Source organism: Grus americana, chromosome 2 (assembly GCF_028858705.1).
Source record: "Grus americana isolate bGruAme1 chromosome 2, bGruAme1.mat, whole genome shotgun sequence".
Taxonomy (NCBI): domain Eukaryota; kingdom Metazoa; phylum Chordata; class Aves; order Gruiformes; family Gruidae; genus Grus; species Grus americana.
Window position 1 is genome coordinate 14,942,796 of NC_072853.1, and position 24,688 is coordinate 14,967,483.

Below are 24,688 nucleotides of genomic sequence, written 5' to 3' on the forward strand. Positions count from 1 at the left end.
TCACCTATGGATCGGTGTTATCTGGTGCATTGCTCTTTGGTGAAGAGGGTAGAGTTTGTGGGGAGTTTGTAGCTATGCTATTGGTTCATCAGTATTTTTTAATATTATCTACATATCACTTATTCCTAGTGAAATATCTCTTTTCAAACCTTTACAGGCAGCTTTCAACACTGGATTTTCTGTAGCAGATAAGAGCAGCCTTGAAATTTGTGGTGTTTCCTTTGGGGGTACATGTATGTCAAATTTCTTGAAGGATTTTATTAACTTGGTCCCTAGTTACAATTTGTGAGCTACTGTTTGATTTAAGAAATTTGTACATCTTGTTCAGAATAAGGAATCTGACAGAACTTGTTCTTTCCAACCAAAACAATTCTATGATTCTATGAATCTATATTGTACAAGACTAGGAACTTCAAAATGAGGTGGAGCTGTATCTGTGCTAGATTACAGAGATGTTGTTTGGGATAGGGCGTAGGGATTGGCTTAGGGCAAGAAAACCAGTAGAAGAGAAGGACAGGAGATGTAGAAAGTAGTGGTTCAGTGATATGGAAAGTAGATAAAAGAGTTGTGGTGTCAGCCCTCAAGTCAAGGAGCAGGGTCTTGTGTGATGCTGGTAATACTCTGCTCTCCCCTTTTCTGGCCTTATCCAGGATCTGGAGCGTGATATGTGATGGCCCAAGTGATAAAGCTTTAAGCTATCTCAGCAAGTTCATGCTCGCTCAGTGGAAACCTTCAGCCCATGCAGAGCCTTTTTGTGCTGGTCAGGGAGAACTGAACTTTAGTTAAGATCTTTACAATTCTTCATGTATCCATGCTTCGTCTCCCTGCACACGTTTACCCGCAACTCCAGTTCATGGCCACTTCTCTTCCATCGCAAGCTCCCCATGACAGTTACCCTCAAGGAGGTGGACCCTGCTGGTGCAGGTTTGTAAAACTGCTATCTTACAGCTGCTCATAGCCTGGTGTACTGTGGTTAGCAAAGCTCAAGAGAGGAGGAGGATTAATTTTTTGACAGAGGCTCTTTAGAAGTTCTGGATCTGATGACTTTTCAAAGTGAAGATACATTTCTGCATAAAGTCAGGATAAAGGATACCATAACATCCCCACTGGTGGGCAAAGTCTATTGGAAATAAAACATTTCATGGCAGGAAAAATGTTGTGGAACAGGAGAAGTGGTAAACCTCTGGAGTTTCAGCAAAATTGTTATCCAGCCCAAATGCTGTAAACTAAGGGTTAAGAAAAGGAAAATATGTCAAAGCAAAGCCAGAGATACAAGACCACATCATCCATTCAGACTGCAGAAGGGGTAACTCCAACCATGCCTAGAAGGTAGCTGGACAAAGTATGTTTTTTCCATTAGCTCAGCTCGTGCAATTCTGCCTGTACAGAACTACATATTTCTGCACAGTTCTGGCCACAGAAGCCATTTCTTCATGCTCAGACCTGTTTGCAGGAGGTGAAACTGAGCCGGGACATTGGAGCTGCAGAGAAACTCCTAATGAAGCAAAACCGCATGAGGTTGTACTTTGCAGGGGGTGGATGGTTGGATTAGGCAGTATATTAAGTAATCCCCCGGGATATTTTTCAGCTGTAATTCATGCTCAATCATCAAATATGGAACAGATTAACAGGAGGAGGGGTTGTATATTTCTTGTAAGTCACAATCTTCTTTTATTCGTGACTATCTACAGTGCGATTTTTTTTTTTTGAAGCACTGGTTTTTATGGTTGATTTTCATGCTGTACTACCCAGGCATATTTAACTGCCAGTATAATTTTCTGATGAATATATTTGCAACAGTACTGTTTAAAAATGAATGCAGAAAATGAAGGGATTAAAAGGAGTAATGTTCAAAAGGTCTTTATTTCTATCAGGCTGGGGCATCTGTAAATACAGCTTTTAAAAATAGGATTTTAATGTTAGCTCCGGAAATCCATATATAGGTGCTCAGTGTGTGTGGCCTGATTTAAGTATATAGCTACTCCCTTTGATTGCACAAGACCAAGAGATGTTCAGATTTCTGATTCTGATGAGGACAACAGCTGCTTTAAAGCTGAGCCTGTATAATCTTTTCTCCTATGTGGCTGCAGAGGTTCAGCCTCACCCACTATCATCTCCTTAAATTTTGAATATTGAAAAAGACAGAATATTTTTATTGTTTTCATTAACCTTCCAGTACAGCCTGGCCTGGGCTACATATGAAAGCACGAAACTATGCCCCCACAGTAAGTCTTCTCCTCAGTGCATTTGTTATAAAATCAAATTCCTGAATACTAATTTCTGAACATAATGTATCTGGAAACTTGTTGTTTTGGTTTTCACTAGACTGGATGTTTTGCATGATCAAAATAGGACTTTGGTGGATTTTTAATACCTCATCCAAGACTTGCAATCCACTGCCTGTCCAGCTGACCTGCTCCTTCAAATGGGAAGTAGCTGCATGCCACACATGGAAATTTCCTAAGTGCAGCAGCTATATTCCCGTGCATGTCCAGCCTTGCCCTGATCTGAGCAGCTTGTGCCTCACTGCTGCCTAAAGCCAAGTCCAGAAATCTGATCCAACAGCTCTGGTCATAGCTCTCTGGAGATACACCGCAGGGAGAGGACGTCTGACAAAATGCAGAGATGGCCACAGTTTGTAAAAGAGTGGTGGTGGCACTGCACAGACCTCCTCTTTCGGGGTCCTAACACTACCTCTTTAGATTTATACATGCAAAAACCGTGTGTTTACAGGCAGAAACCCATTCCTAAAGCCCTTCCTGTGCCTTTTGGGCCCTCAAGGACAGGCACTGGCTTCCCCTTGCCACGTTGTGTGCTCCTCTAACCGTGCCCTGCCCTGGGCCACTGCCCCCGCCTGAACCGTGCTAGTTCCTGTTCGTTAGTTCTGACGAAGCATTATCTAAAGCAATACCCACCGCTCCCCGTGACATCTAGAGACAGCAGCATCTGTTTTGCTAAAAAGCCTGAGTTTGTTTATACAGAATGAGAGAGAGTTGACTAAGATTTATTTTAACTGAGTATGACTCAAAGAAGTCGATAGCCGTATGACCAAGAATGTTGTGGTGTTCAACAGGGGTAAAGATCAACCAAAATATTTTTAGATTGCAATGAATATATTGGGAAATACTAAATCATGCTAGTTCCTGCTAACCGTGCTGAAAGGAGACTAAGTGGGGAAGCTTGTGCTTGTCCAAACCCTGATAATGCATAAACTTTGTAAAACTGGAGAAATCATTTCGTTTGTTATGTAAACATGTCTTTATTCAGCAGAGCATTTGTAACAATGAGTTTAAGCCCCTCTGCTGTAGCAGGGATGTATTTTCCTGGGGCTACAAATAATTAGAATCGATAAGCTGAAATAAACTAAAAAATTGTATTAAAATCAGATGGGAATGAAAGGATAAAAAATTGTCAACGGCACAGCAGGCTGCACATTAGCTTCTAAGGGAAGTGAGAGGCATCTTCTTTTAAATGGAATTCAAGCAAGTATTAGGGGCACAATGCTGGGAAGAGCCTGCTATGAGGTGGGGAGATCTTGTGTCAGTTTGCTAATTTGTTTCTTCTTCTTCTGTACTTTTTTTGCTCCCTTGTGTTAAGACGCTCAGATATTTTGCTTTTAGACATTGCAGAATATTTATTTAAAAAAAAAAATTACTTGCATTTAGTACTTTTATAACTCTAACTGGATTTTTATCTAAAATTATTTGATCTGATGTGCAAAAATACTGACAGTGATTTCTAAATCAAACACTTGAAATCTGTCCGCTTCTGTGGTCTCTGTGCATTATAACGTGCTCCGTACCGTCTTTCCAACAGCAGCCCTGTTTCATTTACAGTACAGGACCCACCACCTATTCGGCACTTTTGATTTTATCCTCCTTTTCATTGTTCCTTCTCTTGAAGGTCTAATGGTGAGAGACGGGGCCGTAGGGCGCAGGGAGGCTGGATGGGCAGTCCATGAGGAGATTTCACAGTGGGATTTCATTCTGTCTGGGGGATGGGGCAGGATTTATTTCAGGAGAAGGAATCCCCTTCCCCAGCATGCACAAGCACAAACTTTTTAGGGGAGAGATGTGGGCTCTGCGTGCAGCTGTGCTGGGGTGTGCGTGGGGGTGTGTGTATGACAGACAGACGGACAGACAGAACCCCACTCCTGGATCCCGTTGTGACTGTGAGCACCATTTAGAACTCCTTTCCCTTGAAATAAACAGTGTGACCCAGGGTTTGTAAGGGGCTCAAATACATTCAGAGAAGATGATTTTTCAGAGAGCTCAGAGTCAAGTGTGAGCAAATAGCACACAGTGCTGAGCATACACAAAGATCTCTTAGAGATTTATAACTTGACCAAATCTGGCTGGAATTTGGTAGGGATGGATGAACGTATTCACTTAACAAAGGCTATTCTTCCCCGGCCCCCAAAATCCAATCTGTTGCTCTAGGCTATGTAAGCCTGAGATCTGTTTAAAGAAAGGACAGAGAATTTTGTTTAACATCAGTATAGCAAAATATACATCCTTTGTTTTAACCTCAAAAATGTTTGACGTATTTTGCCTTAATGGTCAGTGTAAATGTTAGTTTGTCAGAGCAATAAACAGCAAAAATCAAGATCTTCCAAAGGAAAATGTTGGCTAACCTTAAAGAGGCACCCTGCTGTTAACCTCCCCTATAACCTAACAAAGAATCACTCCGAGGGACCTTCCTTTCACCTGCCACAGCTGCAGCACTCGCTACAGGAATGTACGGGTGATAAACTCCATCTTCACCCCCCCACCTCCAGCCTAGCTATAGCGATATTTGGATTTCATGTACACTATGCATTGACAGCTCCAATTCTATAGCCAGTCAAGTAGGAAACTTTCAAAATACTTAAAAATCATAGTTACAAAAAAAGAATTTAGAATAAATAAATAAATAGTCCTGCAAATCCATTAAAAATTCAACGACTCTGCTGTTTTTATAGGGATACATAAATTTAAACCTATATGCACTCTAGCAAAGGTGTCCTGAGCTTGGAAGCAGCTTGTAGGCTGGCTCAGGGCACGGGATTGAAAGTTTGCTCTGGTCTCATAGTTACATTCCTAGAAGCAGATAAAAGCACTCCAGTTAGTAGATTCTGGTGAAGAACTTTGAAAATGAAGAAAATAATCCTATCCGTTACTGAATAGCTCTATTAAATGATCAGAAAGAGCTCAGCACCACCTCGTTATCTGCACATGACCTCTCCTGAGGCATCTGTGGCCCAAAAAAAAGAAAAAAAAAAAGGACAGATTAAGCAAGCGCCTCAGACCGCTGCATTTGAAAGCAGATCTTCAGGACAGGGACGCTTTCCATAGAGTCATTTCAGGCAAAGGTCACATGCGTGCATATAAAATCATTCCTGAAAGCAGCGCCTTTGTCCCCCAGCTATCTCCCAATGGAGCCATTGTCCCGCTGGGGCAGCTGGCACCCTGACTTCAGCCGTGGGGCACTGGGATCCCAGGCCCAGGGCGGCCAGGCAGCCCCCCGGGAGCCAGCCCGGGGCCAAGGCAGCCCACGACCTCCCTGGACAAGCACATCTGCCGGGAGCTGCTGCGGGGCCAGGGCGAAGCGAAGTTTCCACTTCAAGCTTCAGTCATGGAGAAAAAAGACCCGCTGGTACGGTAGGAGCATCTTCCCTCCCCTTGCACCCTGTCTGTTTTTCTGCCTTGTTAAAGAAGTCTTAAATAAATATAATTACAAGCAAAGTCAGGCCATGAAGTAGTATGAATGTGTTTTTGCCAAGTGCAACTTGGATTGGGATTTGACAAGTTGGAAGTCCTTTCAATGTGCATTCAGCAGTGATGTTGGAAGTGCTCTGATGCATAAGTAAAGTAGAAAGCATTATTTAATGCATAGAGAAGAAAATGTATTTTTAAAAAAGTAGTAGATCTCTTACAGCTTGTTTTGCCTTCTGAAGACATCTTCTCTCTTAACCTTTTTAATATAAACTGCCTTTCATATATAATGTTACCTTATAGCAATATTAAAATTGGCACCCAGCACAACAGACATGAGCAAAGTATCTTGTGTTTTGTTTGTATTTACCTCCTACAATATTAATATTATGCAAGTACATAATTATGAGTTTAAAACTCCCACATCACTTGGCTTTTGATTTATATTAAAGTTTCCAGTGTCTGGAGCTTCACTGGTAAAATGCTGGGCTTAAAGGCAATCTGTCTAAATAAGGTTGCTATTACGGGCACCTCTACCTAAGCCTTTTTCTCCAGAGGAAATATATGGATTTCTTTAATCAGGGCAGTAACACCTCAAGGAACTGTGATTTTTTCATAACTCCCTATGCCACAAATGTAAAGTGCTGATTAGAGAGGCAAGCTGATAAGGCGTTAATAAAACAGTGCATGCCTTGTAGTTCCCCTCCATATGGTTGGACTCATAATGGTTTTGATTACTCTGATTTTGAAGTATTAATAATTGAGTCCCTCTTTTGAGTCTCTTTTGCCTCTGATTTGCTTAGAATTTAATTGTGATTTGCTTCTAATTACTACTGATCTATGCAAGCTTCCTGTCAGCATGCGTCAGAGTTGTGCGGGCTGCTCCTTATTGCCACCACATCTGTGATGGAAACGCTGAGCTCTGCAACTTGAAGTGGGGCGCTGACTTGTCAGATTCCAAAAAATGGGTAATAGAGTATTTCTGTTGTGAAGCAGGTTTGAAAGACTGTATTACCCAAGTGGTGCTGAGGCTCTGTTTGCAGCTTACATGAGTGCTCCAGCCCTCCTCGCTGGATGTGTGGTGGGGTGGTGGGGAGGTGGGCTGGGGGCCGGCAGAGAGCACTGGCTGTGCCTGGTGAGTAGGGAGAGATAGAGGGGGGCTGCCTGAACCTAATAGAAAGAAGAGGCTGACTCTACCTCTAACATTGGCTGCCCACAGGTGACCTGCTGAACTGTTCAGGGATGGCTACAGACTTTTTTAGACTAAGAAAGAGCTTCTCATTAAGTCCAAGGCTGTAGAAATGTTTCCTCCTAGGAGGCTGGCCTGTATAGCATGTTAATGCTCCACTTGTGTATTTATTCTACAAAATCTTGCCTTATTTCAGAGGATGCAATATGATGGTTAAACTATGAGTTTAAAGTCACTGAAGTGGGGAGGTTTCCAATTATTCATAAAGGATGCCAGCGGAGTTTGAATGCCAGACAGCTGAAGGTATGTTAGCATCATTCCTGAAAGCTGTAGCTGTTAATAACAGTGCCGCACAGCAGCCTTTACCCAAGGATGCCAAATGTAATCCTTTGACGTTAGTTCAACTGGAAGTGGAGGTAATGAATATTTCTGAGAGATGAATGAAAGGTGGTGGCATGAGACTGCTCCTGGCAGTGCTGGGGCTAGAACCACCTTGTCTGAATTCCCACGCACTATTGTAAGGGCTCGTTTATGGTGCTTCACCAAATTAATGGGTCACTTATGGAAACAGAGCAAGACCAGTCATTGCTGACACACCAGTAACACAAACTGGTTTTCATCTGCTTGCAAAGCTGGTGGCATCCTTGACCTCTGCTGCACCTTGCTGGACGGGGGCTTTTGAACCTCCCAGCACCGCTCTCCCCATGCCACCCATGCCAGCCCAGCGGGGATGCACCCTCCTTTGGGCTCATCACTGGGTGAAATGACGACTCTGTTTGCAGGGTGTTAGATCAAATGATCTCACAGGCTTTCTTTGTCTCAAAACCCATGAAACTGTGTGCTCCACGCATTTAGAGTAAAGGAGAATAGGGTCACTGTCATTTTGATACACAAAAAAAATGTAAATCTAGGAATAAATACGTATGGGCTCTATTGGCATTGGAGAACTATTTTGCTGTTGTGTACTGTTTAAATTCCATGAGAAAGATTCATGGTAAATGGTCTCTTGTCCTAGCAGGCTTCATATTTCAAAGTATTGAAGTGAAGAATTGCTTAGAAGTTCCAGCTGCTATTGCTGTACATGAAAAATTGGATGAAGAGAGATTAAGAATACAAAATAATAGGTATGCTCTGCTCCTATCTTCTCACCCTAAGCCAGACGGAGCTTTTCTCCCACTGCAGATGGACCTTCCTTACATCTGTGACTGGGAGATAAATTGTGTCCTCAGATGCCTCCTCTTCTAATACAATTCCTGTCCTCTTTTCATTTCTGAGGGAGATTTCGTGCCCTCCTTCCACTCTTTTTATTGTGAAGAACCTCAAAAGTTTCATCTCTAGCTTTCTCCTTTGTTTATCTAATTTCATAATATCATCTAGAGATTTTTAATAGGAAGCTGTAGTGGGTTGGCCTTGGCTGGTTGATAGATGCCCACCCATCCACTCTCTCACGCCTCCTCTTCACCAGGACAGGAAGAGAAAATAAGATGGAAAAGCTCATGGATTGAGATAAAGACAGGGAGCTCACTTACCAATTAGCATCATGGGCAAAACAGACTAAATTTGTTGCCAAGTAACGTAGATTTAGATAGTGAGAAGCAAAGACAAAAATTAAAACAGCACCTTTCCTTCCCCTTTTCCCAGGCTCAACTTCAGTCCTTTATTCCCAATTCCTCCACCTCCTCCCCACCACCCCAGATGGATGGGGGGATTGTGATCAGTCCATCACAGCTCCTCTCTGCTGCTCCTTCCTCCTCACATGTCTCCGGCCCCGCTGTGGGCCCTTTCCACGGGCTGTAGTCCTTCAGGATATATGCACTTCACTCAGGTATTTCCACCGGCTGACAGGGAATCTCTGCTCTGGCTCCTGGAGCACCTCCTCCCCTCCTTCAAGTCCATGGTGTCTGCAGGGCTGTTTCTCACACTTTTTCCCTCACTCCTCACTACCTGCATGGTGTTTTTCACCTGTTCTCCACTATGTTTTACCAGAGGCACCACCATCTTGGCTGCTGGGCTGGAAGCAGCTGTGTGAGGCCTGGGGCAAGCCCCGGCCTCTCCTCCTCACACCAGCGCCTCACCACGGACACCCTGTACAGGAGCCTTAAATCTTAACCTCATATCTACAAACACAATGCACAGTTTTACATGTTTCTGGACTCTCACCCTCTGATCTTCTGTTTCTTTGTATTTTTGGGGGCTATTTAAAGATTTTAACCTGAAAAAAGTTTTGGAACTATCGTGGCTTAACCCAGCAGGCAGCTAAAACAACCACACAGCCATTTGCTCACTTCCCCCTGCCCGGTGAGATGGGGGAGGGAATTGAAAATGGAAAAGGAAAAAAAACTCATGGGTTGAGATAAAGACAATTTAATAGGTCAAAAAAAGGAAAATAATAATAATAGAATATACAAAAAAGTGACGCACAGCACAATTTCTAACCACCTGAAGTCGATGCCCTGTGAGAAGCTGACTCGCCTCCCAGCCCACCCCTTGTTATCTACTGAGCATGACATCATATGGTATGGAATGTCCCTTTGGTTAGTTTGGGTCAGCTGTCCTGAACATGTCCCCTCCCAACTTCTTGTGCACCCTCCACCTTCTCCTTGGCAGGCCAGTATGAGAAGCTGAAAAGTCCTTGACTGCTTGGCAACAACCAAAACATCAGTGTGTTATCCACATTATTCTCATTCTAAATCCCAAACACAGCACTATACCAGCTGTTAGGAAGAAAATTAACTCTATCCCTGCCAAAACCAGGACAGGAAGACATCTTTGTCTTTGCTATCACTCATCTCTTCAGCGGCTGGTTTTTTTTTTTTTTTGAGGAATTTTTGGGAACTCATCCTTGAACATAACCTTATTTTTTCCTCCCATGTTGTCTGGTGTAGAAACCTGCACATCATTTGAGGAACGTGGCCAGAGTTGCTCCTGCCATTCTTCTCCTGAAACTCTCCCTCCCACAGCAGCTACCTCCCACCCCGTTACTGCAATTTCCCATTTTATTCTCTTCACAGCTCTTTTTTTCTTACTGCTTTGATGTTAAATAGCGTGTTCCAATGAGGTCCTTCCTCTCATCCCTATGGTGCTCAAAGAACTTGGGATATATGAACTGTCCCAGGTAATACCACTTTGTTCATACAAGCTTTTGGATCTAATGCCAAATTTCAAGCTTCTGGCTTCGTATTGGCATGTGTCGAGATGCAGGGAGCTGTAGGGATAAGGCAGGTGTGCTTCCTAGGCTGCCGGGCCACTCGTGTGCTTAGCCAGGACTAACCCATAAGGAGATGTTCCCACAGAGGTCCATACGCTTGTGTGTTTACACACAAACCAACCCACCATTGTTCTTTTGCCAGACATAGATAATTTGCAAGGGGGAAATGTGTGGACCTGAAGAAAGGATGGTTTTACTGCTCTGTCTGTGCTGTAGTAAAAGTGGTCAGAGTCAGTGCAGGCAGGACATCCCCTGAACTGACTCCACAGGGAATTTCTCCAGGTTTTACGGCGAGCCCTGTGCAAAGCTGGGACAGGAGTTGAACACTTCCCTCAGCACTTTGCAAACAGCATAACAAAGCAGAGGGGCGGAATACAGCCTAGGGACACCCCATCCCACACCCCCTGTTTTCAATGACTTGACACTAGCGGCTCAGCTCTGCTGAATTGCTCCAGACTGCTCTATTTAGGTGCAAGTCTTTGAGGCAGGACTGATATTTTGATGCAGCAGGAAAGAAGCACCAGCACTTTTGATAAATAGCTGTAAAAAGGGCAAGGAGAATAAAATTAATTTAAAGATAGAAGTTACTACAGAATATCTACAGATACAGATAGTGGTAGAAGTTATTTACAGAATATTTGCTCACCTAGTGCTGCATATTCCCCCTTGCAGAAAAACCTTTTCAGTTGTATTAGCTGTATGTGCCTGGTGCTGTTGACGAATGTGACAGCTTGAAAAAGTTTTCCGGCCATGGTAGGAAAAAATAAAATGGGCCAAGGGCTGGTGGGGGTGAGGAACCAGTGTTGTGGCAGCAGCAGAGGGATTGGGGGATCAGCCCTGCACCAAATTCAGTGTCAGGGCTACCAAAGCTGGGACAGAGAAACTCTGACTGCAGCTGCAAGAACTGTAACAAATTGCAACCCCTCCAGTTGCTCCAGTCCACAGTTCGGTATGTCAGCATGGCCTTGGACGTGAGTGGGATGGTGGGAAAAGGCCAAAGGCAGCCTGGCCCTCATCTATATCAGCATCAGTGAAGAATGTTTAGTGCAATACTTTCATTTCAAAGCTTTCATAGGTTGTATAAAGAGAAAATATGGCTTGTTCCAGCCATCTCTGGAGAAAGAAGACTATAAGATTGTGGCTGGGGACTAGTATCTGCAGCAGGTGACCATCGTGGGATCTGGAAGATGGGGACAATGGCTGCTCCATGCAGCCTGAGTGCGTGGCTTAGGCCAGGAGAGTTACGGCTTCTTCAGTCATTTTGGGCATTCCTCAAAGGGTCTCTATCCTCCCGAAAAGGAATTTTGGCTGGGACAATCAAAAACATCCCGTGGATGAAAATATGGCACTGCAAGGGGGTGAGGAGAAAATGTCCTGATGAAACTACTCTTTGTAAATTATTAAGTTGTTATCACCTGTAAATGCTTGTTTTCCTTTCTTTCCATGCTGAGGTAGTGAAGATGGTCACCCCTTTAGGGTGAGACAGAGGGAAGAGGTCACTGCTATAAAATTGGGTGAAATTCCCTTGGAGCTGATGGCCCTTCATTCAGGATAAATGTAAGAATCCTCTGAGTGCCTCTTGGATATCCAAAACAATAGGATTCCTTTCCCTGCTCAGGGAAGCAGCATTTTTTGTACATTCTTTGTAAACAACAGGATTGTACCAAAGCTTCCCTTGATGCCACAATCTAAGTCCTCTCTTAAAGGAAACAACCTGAAGGGCCTCAATCTCAGCTGGCTGCCAAGTCCAAAAGGATTCATTACTAAGGTGATTTGTGCTTGACCACCTAAATTCAATGCATCTAAATAGGGTCTAATTTTTTAATGTCCCTTAATATATGTAGGATTTGTGAGGTACAACTGAGAGAGAGCATTAACAATACACTAGAGATCACTAGGATGGTTTCCTCCACCCAAGCCCCACAATAAAGAGAACAAGAAGGAAATATTCCCTTTTGAAATCTCGAAAGCTCTGTTCTCCTAATATATTTTGTCTCTTTTTTCACCCCCAACACTAAGATGTCTTTTTCTGTCCTTCCATTGCGCTGCACAGCATTGCCTCACGGATGGTAGGAGATGGCTGTGACAGTCATGGGATATTGGGTACTCTTCATCTACTGTGCTGTCCTGGCAGTTGCTACTGGTAGCGTCAGTCCTGGTTTATTTGCTGAAGCTGACGCCTCTCCAAAATTCTCCCATGCCTCTGCCCTGTGCCCTCTGTCCTGCAGCCTGACTGCACTTCCACCTGCCCTTTTCATAGAATCATAGAATCACAGAATGGTTTGGGTTGGAAGGGACCTTAAAGATCATCTAGTTCCAACCCCCCTGCCATGGGCAGGGACACCCTCCACTAGACCAGGTGGCCCAAAGCCCCATCCAGCCTGGCCTTGGACACTTCCAGGGAAGGGGCAACCACAACCTCTCTGGGCAACCTGTTCCAGTGCCTCACAGTGAAGAATTTCTTTCTAACATCTAATCTAAATCGACCCTCTGTCAGCTTAAGCCCCTTACCCCTTGTCCTATCACTCCATGCCCTTGTAAACAGTCCCTCTCCAGGTTTCTTGGAGGCCCCCTTTCAGGTACTGGAAGGCTGCTAGAAGGTCTCCCCGGAGCCTTCTCTTCTCCAGGCTGAACAAGCCCAACTCTCTCAGCTTGTCCTCACAGGAGAGGTGCTCCAGCCCTCTGATCACCTTCATGGCCCTCCTCTGGACTCCCTCTAACAGATCTGTGTCCTTCTTATGTTGGGGACCCCAGAGCTGGATGCAGTACTCCAGGTGGGGTCTCACAGGATCAGAGTAGAGGGGCAGGATCACCTCCCTCGACCTGCTGGTCACACTGCTTTTGATGCAGCCCAGGACACGGTTGGCTTTCTGGGCTGCAAGAGCACGCTGCCGGCTCATGTTGAGCTTTTCGTCCACCTGCATCCCCAAGTCCTTCTCCTCAGGGCTGCTCTCAGTCCATTCTCTGCCCAGCCTGTAGTTGTGTTTGGGATTTCCCTGACCCATGTGCAGAACCTTGCACTTGGCCTTGTTGAACTTCATGAGATTCGCACAGGAGGGGATGGCAATTATACAATGGGGCTTTGGGGAGTGCTTATTCGTTTTGTTTATAATGGGTCAGAGAAGAAAGCAATGAAAGCAGAAGCTTTCCTGATGTTGTTTTTTTAAATCTGATACCTTCCAAAACCATCCTGAATTATCTGCAGCATCAAGCAGATGTTTCAGCAGGCTTAGGCTGCCTACAAGCCATTATTATGAACATGAGGTTATGGTCCAATATTCATTTTCAAAACAACTGTCATGGCTTAAGCTACCAGAGAGGACGCTTGTACATGCTCCTGCTCTGTCTCAGTGCAAAGTGAACCCAGTTCGCCCCAGGGGTGGGAATATTCCTCCTCTGCTGCCTTCAGCTGTCACCTGAAGATAGTGCTGCTCCTTGCCTGTTTCCATCATCCATTCTGCCTTCTCTACCCAAAGCCTGTTGTTTTGGGTTTTTTTAAAGGTGATTTAATTATAGTGTTCCTCAGCACCAGGCTGGAGGAAGATCACGCAAGCAGTGAAACTCCCATGGTCAGTGCGTTGCAGAGGAGGGGGAGAAGCAGCCAGGCTGAGCAATTCCTCAGCTGAAGGCATGAAATGTTGAGTTTGCACACCTGAGCAGGGATAGCAGGCACTGGAGGCCTTTCCTTCAGCTGGCAAAGCTATTGCTGGAAAAGGAGGTGTCTCCACTCTCTTCACCAGCGTGGTAGTTTACTCAAATCCTTTTCACGTGGGTTGGATTCTGCCTTCAAAGGTGTTTGGTTGCAGCATCTTGGAGAAGGGATAGCAATGGACAGTGGAAGGATGCTAAATTAAATAGTTCCAGATGTTTTGTACACTCTCTGTGGATGCCCAGGAACATCTGTCTCTGCCCTGGGAAACTTCAACAACTATAATTTCAAGCTGACTTTAGTCTCGTCTGCTGTGAAAAAGAGATTTACTGGGGTGGGGAGCCTTCTGTGAGGGCTGAGCAAAGCAGAGCTGCTTTTGTTTCACAGCCGTCAGCAATCATTAAACTGAGGAACCGATTATTTCTGAAAATCTTGTATTGCTAGATGAAAAAAAAAGACTTAAAACTTAACTCAATAAGATTATTTGCTTTAAAATATCGAAGAAATCTATTAATATTTAAGTGGCCAGAGTTTTCCTACAGTCTACTTGTGTAATCCATTAAAAAAATGATTCTTTATTCCCTTCCAAAGTTTTATGCTGAAAAGGTGAGAAAAGTATTTATATCAAAAAAATCCCAGATAATCCTTATGCAAACCTTTGCTAGCACAGTTGCATATTTTTGATTTCCAGCACTTTTCTTCGTTTTTTTAAATATTACATTCCTGCCGAGCTTGAAATTTGTTCAGTTACACCTTATGATGTAGGTTTAAAAAAAAATTCCGCATTGTTTTGTTGTTGAAATGTCACTTATACTTTTCTCACCTGGAGAAAACAGGGAGTACTGTTCCAACAGGATGTTTTTCCCTTTGTACTTACATTTGTCATCTTTGCACTCGGCTGTAATCAGAAAAAAAAAAAAAAAGCTGGCGTTCGACTAAAGTGGTGGTGACATGGTTCAGCTTAGGAAAATTTGTGATGCTTGGAAAGTAGCCCATCTGTCCGAAATGACCTAAAAAGTAATACGCAATTGTTTTACGCTTTTGTGCTTTGCCATTAAAACAGGCGGCAGCAGATGCATGTTAAGAAATGCGGAGAGCCGAGCGCATGCTGCTGTGACGCTGCTCCCCGGGGAGCAGCAGCGAGTTGGGGGGAAGAGAAGAGCTTGTCTGTGCTCTGCCCTCCGCTCCCCGGCCATGGGATGCTCCTTATGTACAGAACCTGCCTTGGCGTTCGGAAGCAGTAGCAGTTTGCAGCTCGCTCTATCTCACTGACACGCCGCTTCCAGGGCTGAGGACCAGAGCAAGGAACTCATCCAACTGCAAAACCTGTCACAGGAAGGGAATTTTTTAACCTGTTCTGACTCGCAAGCGTGGTCCTAGGAATGGTTGTTTGTGGTGAGAGGGATGGAAGTGATGGCAAAGACTAGGCAGTCTGCCAGCGCTGCTGGTAAACGCTTGGTATCTGGACTCTACCTGCTGGTTTTATTTCTGTTCAGAAGAAAGAGGGCAGAAAATCCAGTCATTTCCAAGTTAATCAAATGCCTCACCGTGCTCAAAAGCTGGGGGATAGCTAAAGCTTGTGTAAGTTATCGATATGTCTTCAACTATAAGATAAATCAGTAACCCCAAAAAGAGGTTGCAGATGGGACTGAGTCTGTGACAGTGTTAGCTGTGTCCTCATTTTATGCATTTTTCTTTGAGCAAAAGCCTGTGCAGTTCTTACTGTGTCCTCCCCGACATAAGTGTTTGGGGGGCCACTCGGTGAATCAGACCAGGCAGTTTAGCCAGCTTTTAATAACTATTTTTCTTTTTCAGAGGACACCTGCAAAAGATGTCTTGATTTATTCAGGATTTTTTTAAATAGAGGATTTCCTTCTCTTTATGCTGGACTGATTGCATTTAGTGGTGCAGTCTTGCAGTCCCTATGCAAATAAAATAGCTCCGCACTTGAATTGGACTTGTGTTCATGTGAAGTAGGTTCAAGCCCCAGAAGGCCCACAGCCTTTTTTTTTTTTTTTTTTTTAATTAACTGCAACACTGTCACAGCCTGTCATATGTGCATCCATACATTTCCTGTGCCAGAAAAGCCTTCATAGGTACACATACCTATAGATCACCATAATAGCAGCCAGGTCTTCAGTCTTGAGATGCCTCCTTGAGCACAGAAACAGGAGGAAAATGTGCCCATGTGAGGGCATGTCCCTCTTTGCCGTGAGGAAATCCTTGGTTTCCAGCCTGATACTTTGCTTTTTCCCCAGAAGTATCACTGCTGCAGAGCACCGATGTCCAAAACCTCAACTGCAAGCAAGTTGAGAACAATATTGCTAGTAACATATCTCTTTAAACTGAAATCAAATAGGATTTTGCTATTTAGAAAATACCAGTGGCTTTTTTAGATTAACTAGAAGAAAAATATTAATTAAAATACTTCTTTTTTTGATCCAAGTGCCAAAAACATTTAAGAAAAAGAGATTTAAAACAAACAAACAGAAACTCTTGTTTGGAAGAGAAAACAAGCTCAAAGTAAACAAAACAGTATTAATTATATCCACATTTTACTTGTAGGGAAGAGATTAGCACTTGGAAATTTTTTAATCATAGCCAAGCCTTGAGCTTGAAAGTGTGCCAAAATAGTTTGGGCTGAGGGTAAATGTGATTAAGTAGGAGAGATATTATTGTAGAAGTCCCCATAAGAAGTTTTACATATCTAGGAAATTCAAAGCTAATATTCTACTGAGAAAGGTTTGAACACGGTAAAGGATGTATGTACAAGTTACACAATGAAACTGGGAACATGATTTGAAGTATAGAAACCCTGCTTTATTGTGTCTTTGTTCTGTTTGTTGGGGGGGTTGTCTCTTTTAGCTTTAACTTGCTGTTTCTAAAGGGCTATTTTTTGGGGCAACAGAATAGGTTGTATCACTTGTAAAATTCAAATAAATGTACAGTGAGTGTGTGTGGCACGTGCAAGGTACCATGCAAGGCCCTTGAGACCTCCAGACTACTGTCGGGGGTAGGTGGGTGATTTTCACGCCCCTGAAGTCTACAGCTCTTTTTAAAACATGGACATAAAGCTGTTGATGGGCACCTGTGATACCCGTCACCGTCTCAAACAGGGGAAAGCAAGGATGAGGACCTGAAGACATACTTAGCCTCACATGGGCTGCATTATAAACACATCTGGGCTCTTTGGCTCCATGTTTCACTCGTTCATCCCCGCCATGAAGAAGTGATTTTTCATCACGGAACAGGTTTCATTCTGCAGCATGTGAGACTTTTTATATATGATTGTCTTAAGAAATATAGTTCTCAACTCAGTGCATTTTAGTGAAGTACTTAAGCTGCTTCACAATAATACTATTGTCCAGAAACCGAATTGGGAAAATGTTAGTTTCTTTGAAGATGATGAAGGTATACATGTTGGACTAGTGTTAATGCTGTTAATGTCATATGTGTTGTCACACAGAGGGCAAGGTGTGATACCCTGTACTGGAGTGGACGGTCTATCAGCTGTAGTACTGCTGGGAGGAGAGAGACAGGCAGTCAGGCACACAAAGTTTTCTTCAGATCACTGAAAACTTGTCATCTTTTTTCAGCTAACCTAGCTGCTCTGATACATGATGTGACCCTGTTTAGAAACCTTAGTTCGCTTGTGTGTGGGCACAAATGGTGTTTGCATGTGCAGGATGTGCTTGAGCTCAGGCCCCTCCACAGGCATCAGAGCAGCTTCAGGAGCTGCAGTGTTCTCACCAAATCCAGAGCCCTCGTTCAGCCACCAAAGCTGCAGTATCTGATGTGCAGTGTGGAAGAATTTATTCCTGTACTGCATTATGCCCTTTTTTTTAACCAGGCTCCCTACCTGGGTTTCAGTCTTCATCCCAGTGAGTATACAAGTGTTTTACATGAGTAAAGCAGAGACTGGGACTCAGGTCCTCCCTTGGCCATCAGTTCCTCTTCTCTCTCTGGGTAGGCAGAGCATGTAGGCTCAGTTTTGGACAAATGAGCGCCCAACACACCTGTGTCTTGTGCAGGATGTGATTTGGTAGCAGTCCTGGGAGGGCATTTGCAAGAAGGGGAGCGGAGGAGGGATGCAACGTGCTTTGCTGGTCGTCCTCCGTGAAGTTTGGGAGGGATCTGGGTTCTCACCTCCCAGCCCTGTGAACCCTGCAGGTGTTATGTAGGGTGCTCAGAAATGTTGATGGGCCTACAGGTGCCTAAGGCACTTGGTGCCTCAAGGGTTGGGCTGCAGCAAATTGCAATTCTGAAGACTTTAATTTGCCTGTGATCGTCCCTGAGGGTCTGGAACCCCTTTATGGATCTTTCTGGCCAAGAATGTCATCCTCAGCACACTCCTCCAGTAAGCCAGGCACTATGGTTTGCATACCTTTACCCTCAGGGCGGTGATGAGCAGACAGATAATTGGCGACTGTTCCTCAAGCCTCAAGGTGCCGTTGGTGGTGTTTTGAGGCACTGCGTTGAGGAGGGTGTACTTTCTTCAGCACAGCCTGGCTTGTGGGTCTTCCCAGTCTCATGGGGTAGCAGCGGGCATGGTGGTGCAGCTCCTCAGCAGTGGGTCCTGTGCCCTCTGCCAGGGAAATCGGTTCCATGACAAAATGCAGCTTTTATGTATGTAAGAACAAAAGACACTTGCAGAAGCTGTTGCAACTCTCACAAGATGTCCTAAAGCCCAAGGAAGGGACAGTCTGGCCCTTGTCTATGCTAATAGCTTCTTTTCCTCTATATCCTGCCTGCCCCCTTAATGCATCCATGTGAACATTTGTGTCCTCTCCTACCCTTTATGATCAGATTGTAATTTTTTTAAGCGCCACACCAGGTTTTGCCTCCATCAGGTAAAGAGGGCTTCTCAGTGAGCCTATTTTTGGGGTCTTCAGTGGTAGTCTTACAAACTGAGCAGATATGGGTCCCTCATCCTTCAGCAGCTCTTGTGTATTCTTTCTTGCATACCCAGGCTGTGCAATCATGTTGCCGGGCTCCTGTATGTGGCTGTAGCCTGGATCCTGGGCTGATCTCTGCTGAGGGACTGTGCATCGCAGGCCATCGCCCTCCTGCACTCTTACTCTTCTTGCCTCTCTTTTTGTCACCAGATGCTGACCCTGGCTGGCTTTGCTGTTCTTTTGCTGTCTTTTTGCCGTCCTTGCCATCACATGCTTGTCTTCCCTTTCTTCTCCATCTGGTTTATCGGTCACTGCACTGGCTGAGTGCCAAAGATATTTGGGTTTGATCTATAAAGTCCTATAAAAATATGTTTTAAAGTCCTTTATACACAGGAATCAGCTTTTCTTGTTATGTCGTGCCTCTCTGGTTTTGCTGAAAAGCCTCAGGGTGCTTTCAGTGAGGTACCCACATCTTCCCATGTTCACTTTGGCTGCTGGACAAACATTTGGTTTCACAGTGCTGGTATCTGAGGAAATTCGATGTGGACACTGCTTGAATTTCTATAGTTTATCAAAAGGTTTTGTTCTTTGAAATTGCTATTTCATGTACTGGACTAACTCTTTTTCTTGGCCACAACTACATGTGGAAGCTATGTTTGGGGCAGGGGGGGAGGTGAGAGCTCTGGGAGACTTTGGAGAAGTCCTTCTACCTTTCTGCCTTTCATGCTGCTGTCAAGCTTACTGGAAGCTTTGACCCTGTCCCCACGGTCACCCGATGTGGCTGCATCCAGCAGTCAAAGTGGAGATGAGTAGCTAAAAAGGCTCATTTCTTTAGAGCCCACTCCATCCCAACCTCTGACTCAGCCAGCATACTTGATTACTCTGCATTTTCTTTTCTCATTAAAAAAACTGCTGAAGAAAAATCAGTTTTATATAAGACTGCAAATATTGCCTTTCTTATATTAACTCTCAGGAGTAACAGAACAAGAATGCTTGTCACTGTGGAAATGTTGCAATGTGAACTTCTCATTTAAAGTGTCACCTAGTGGTTGGTTGGAAGTTTTGCATCCCGAGTGAAATAACAATCACTATGATCATATAAGCCTTAAAAGCCAAAGGCCAGTCAATGAAGAGGCATTTAATATTCGGTTGATCTTGTTAGAATTCCTTTTTAGTGTGTTTCATTCAAGCCCTAAAACTTGCACTGAACCACTGCATTCTTGGGCCAGGAATACAATATTTCAGCTTTAGTCTTCCCTATTCTGATGAGTAAAATGGCAATTAATTGCTAAAAAGTTAATTGCCAGTGATCCCAGCAGTGAAATTTTGCCTGAACAAAATCATTAGACCTCGTTTATGCTAATAAATTCCTTGTGCATCTGTGGGGTGGCTTCAGGCAGAATCCTTGCGACAAAAAGATGATTGTGCATCTGAGTATGTGGTCAGTTCAGAGCTACTGGAAAATGTGTCTTACATAACACATATGAAAAAGATTAGCAGCTTCGGATTCATAATCATCTATAGTTCTAAAGGATATTACAAAGGAGGTTAAACTTGTAGCATGGACCAGGAAACATAAAACAAGCTCCTCCATTTATGTGAAATTGTGCAGTGTACAAACTCCAGAGACGTTACATGAATGGAAAAATGAAAGATGTATTTTCAAATCACTAGAAGGCATACATGATGCTGTATTTTTTGGTTTTGTTTCTTGCTTTAGTTTTCTGGATGGCCATTTTTACCTTATGTAGGAACTTTCTTTCAAAAGAACTGATCACCTGCGTGTTAGGAATATATGCAGGAAGAGCAAAGGCTCAGCATCTCTGAAAATGAGGCTGGACGTATTGGCTTGAGTGCTCAAAATTGGCCACCAGATTTGAAAATTCAGTTGTGTTTTGCCTGGGTCACCCAGTGACCTGAGGGTCCCAGGCTGGAGCAGAGCTTGGGGCTGCCGATTACCATGTTTGCCCATGAAATCATGAACTTCATTAGCTGAGATAGACAGGCAACGCCGTTGAGTGATTTTATTTGTGACACTTTGGGTTTCCCTTCTGCTGCTGTCATACACTGCTGTACTTACCTAGTGCTCGGGGGTGAAGTTATTTAACCACGGGATATACCAAAGGCTAAAGGCAAAGAATTTTATAGGAACAGCTAGTAAAAATTTTGGTGATTGCTTTTCTCTAGATCTCTGGGCACGTTTTTTTTTGCTAGAAAAATACTGACTATTGCAACCTATTTAATTTTCAACCCAGCTAGTGATGAAGTGGACATTAGAAGATGGGTCTTGACTTCACGGCCCTGGTCTGTGCAAGGGAGAGGAATAAGATGTCCTGGTGTAGCTAAGATGTAGGCTAATTACGTTTCCCTGAGGCTTACAGTGCAAAGATGCAGCAGCACAATGGAGCCACTTTTGGGTAAGAAACTGCATAAAAAAGGATCAGCTCCTAGCAAAGGCTGGCAGGCTGATAAGATGCGGGCAGCAAAGAGGAGGGCTTTTTAGCCACTGCCCTGTATAGCTATGTGGTGGGGAAGGAGAGATACTGCAGCAGGTAAAAGGTACCTCTAAACAAAGCTCGAAATTGTACGTGTTTAATATTGCAAGAGAGTTTCAAGAAAAGTGTACTGTGTTTCTTAATGCCAGTGTAGAATATGGGACAGGTCCCAAGGGAAGCTCAGTCCATCCGAGGGCTTACAAACCTCGACTCTGTCCCTTTAAATGTAATTGTTAGTAAATACTTTAATGAAAGAAGCTTTCATCAGAAAAAAAGTGGCAAACTACACTGGTAAATAATTTGCCTTGGCAAATAATATTTAAGCCACTGATCTGAACTGTAATTCTGCTCAGCATTATCATTTGCTTTGTAAATAGAAGTGCTTATCCAAACAGCCGAGCTTTCTGTTGTTGTTGATGAAAATGGGAAAATGTGGGGCAGAGGGAACGTGTCACTTCCCTTCCTTTCTGGAAGTCTGCAGTTTCCAGCTATTCAGATAAAACTGCTTGCGTTTCCATCGATCCGAGCCTTGCACTGCCACAGCAGCGCAGGAGAACAGCATTGAAAAATAACCCCCTGCTCTAACGGTGTCCCGAGTTTTGGGGGGACTCTGCTCTGCCACCCAGTTAGAAACTTCAGGAGCACCCCCAGAGAATGAGACGGGTGCCCGAGCTCCCAAAACCCACCCGGCCGTCGCCAGGTCAGCAGCTGCGGCGGCGTGCTCGCCCCGTGCGCCGAGCCCTCCGCGCGGCAACATTGGGTGACATTTGAGGGTGGCATCGGGACATTTTCATTTCGTGGCCCCAAGTGAGCTCTCCCCCTCCTCCTTCTCTGAGCCAGATGGAGACGCATTTGGTTTCTCTTTTAACCACGTTACTTTTGTGAGGAGAATAAAACGAGCAGGAACAGCTATTGGCCGCAGCAACATCAGAAAGCCCTGCTTTGCCAGAGGAAACCACATAAAAGCGTGCGTGTGTGTGTTTGGGGGGAGGGCGCAGCGAGGGATGATGCCTGGAGCTTCTTGCACTCGGAGCTGCGATTTGTGAGTGAAACATGATGAAATCACCCCCTGGACAAATCACACGAGCCTGTCAACCTCACCAGGTGGGATTACTTGTGGCTAATAGCCCGAACTCCCAGAGCAAACAGAGCTCTGCGCTCACTATAAAGAAAAGGCGACGGTGCCGCACAGGCTTTTCAAGAATTCTCTAGTATGGCTAAGAAGGGCTGCGTCCACTCACACCAGGTAGGGGAGGAGAGGAGCGTGTTTGCTTTTAGAGGAGGAGTAGCAGCCCGTCTCTCCTGAATAAGTTCCTACAAAAAGGAGCGTTTCAGCTTCGGGAAGAGATGTTTTATTCATAAGCCCCTTCTGGTTTGTGTTACTCTCCAACGGTGACGCTGTCAGCTGCTGCTCCAGTGATGGGAACTGCAGTGCTGGGGAGCTCGAATGTACAGAGGACCATCTCTGCCCCTTTAATCGTAATGCTCTTGGCTCCAAAGTCCTGCTTTTTGTGCAGTTTGCTCACTTTGCTGTTTTACTTTTGCAGGTTATATCTTTATTTGCTTTTGCCTTTGGAGTAAATGTCTGCATGGGATTTACAACAAATCGATTTAGGAGATCTGAAGAATGGGATGAGGGCCCGGTCTCAGGTAAAGTAACGGACATAAATTGTACAGTGTAATACCCTTATGTTATATGCTGTGGTTAGAAACCGCTCCTACTCCAAAACAGTAGTTTGCTTGTTCCTTTTCCCTCTAGGATATAGAGAAGAATAAATAACTCGCCGAGCCCGAGTCAGTTGACCTTTGGGACTCCCCTATAGGTCTCCTATTTACTTAAACTTTTGCTCTGTGTGCATGTGACTATGGAAAATCTAGCGTATTTTAGGACAGAGCACTGTCAGTCTCACAGAGCCCGCTCTCATCAGCTCCTATGTAGCATTTGCTATGTTTTGTGCTCCGCACAGTTTCCTTCCAGAGCTAAGAGAAACACCCCGGTGGGTTTAAGTGTACTGGTTTTATTTTGGTAGCTATCGAAGCGGTTTCTAGAAACTTGATTAATGCTTTCAAGAGGCGCTGGTGAGAAAAGCTTTTGGGATTTCTTGTGGCTCCTGAGGTCATGCTGGTTTGTGAACAGTAGACGGCAGACATCTGACGGCGGAGAGGGCCGGGGAGAGGAGAGCAGGTGTTCGCGCAGATTTGCTGTCACCGAGTCCTCTGTTTTTCTTTCGCCTCCTACTTTTTTCTTGGAGGAAAGCAAGAACATGCCACAGAAGGGACTGTTGTTTGTGTTCTGGGGCAGTATAGGTTTTTGTGAGCTCAGGCATAGTCCAAGTGGAAAAATATATAAAATGGAAACCTAGTCTTTTTTTTTTTTCTTTAAAAAAAAAAGTAGGCTTGACTTGTGTCTCTGTTCCTTCCTTTGGCAGGGGAAAGAAAACTTGTGGTCATTGACTTAGAGCTGTTTAATACAACTGAAGTGAAAGGGTTTCATTTGCAATACCTGTCTGTAATGGTAGCTTGTGAATTTTAATTATAAAATTGTTTATCGTGGGCTGAGCTTGTATTCCCAGTAGTGCATGTGTCCCTCTCTTGCCTGTCTTTCACAAGAATTGGTGTCTAATCCCAGCCACAATCGGGGCTGCTGAGCACTGAGCAGAGGCAGGTAGTGGCTGTTGCATTTGATCTTTATATAACACTGAAAAAGTTTGCTTGAAAACCAAATTTATTTCTATCTTCTAGTGCGTTAACTGTAGAGCAGTTGCATAGTGTGTGTAATAGTGACGTGAAGGATTTGCATTTCACGTCTTCAACACCTGACTGTCAGTTGCTTTGCCCCCGCTGGTGACCATCTAGGCTGTGGCGCAGGGCTGTTCAGCTGATTTTTACCCAAGTCCCAAAGGCCCGATATTGGGGACCCATTGCAGCTCCTCGGTGCCAACTCTGCTGAGCCAGCCAGCACTGCTCGACACCGCCAGGGCCGGGATCGGTCCCGGCGGGCTGTTTCCAATAGCAGGAGGTTTAGCACAGCAGTCCAGGAAAATAGGAAGAAATACAGGATCTCTTGCAGAAGGGCCTGAGATGGGGTGCTTTTGGCAGTCTATAGGGAATTTGCTTGCAGGTGGGTTTGGACGAGCACCTGGCATTGAAGGAGTCCAGTCAGGGTGCAACAATGAGAGACAGAAAAGTAACAGAGGGTTTTGTCCCTTCTGTGTTTACGCAGCTTGGTTACTTTTATTGCGGTTAAAAAAAAAAAAAAAAAAAAAAAGATGTGATAGCAAAGAATAAAGTATTATAGTCACATCTGTCTAAAGGAGAAAGCAGAAGTTAGACTGGTGCTTTTCTTAATAAAGTTAGAGCACTGTGATGAAAGAACCTATTTAGGCTCTCGTAGTTGCATGACTTCCAGTTGTAGCTCTTCAGAAGCCCGGTGCAATGAAAGAGCTGGAATAAAAGATTGTTATAAATTCTTTTTCAATTCCACTCTGCTTTGGCTTATTTATTTCCAAGTTTCTTGGTGTTTAGAGTTAATTATTTTGGATTGACAAAACACTCTCAT

The 24,688-nt window shown here is 44.3% G+C and overlaps 1 protein-coding gene across 1 annotated transcript in view; it reads left to right on the forward strand.

The window, feature by feature from the left end:
- Positions 1-5,413: 5,413 nt before the first annotated feature.
- The window catches only part of ENPP2 (ectonucleotide pyrophosphatase/phosphodiesterase 2), a 74,607-nt gene continuing 55,332 nt past the window's right edge, over positions 5,414-24,688 (forward strand). Inside the window, 3 exon segments of the mRNA XM_054817641.1 lie at positions 5,414-5,566; positions 5,569-5,634; positions 22,677-22,779. Of these exon segments, the coding sequence (XP_054673616.1) occupies positions 5,414-5,566; positions 5,569-5,634; positions 22,677-22,779 (322 nt within the window).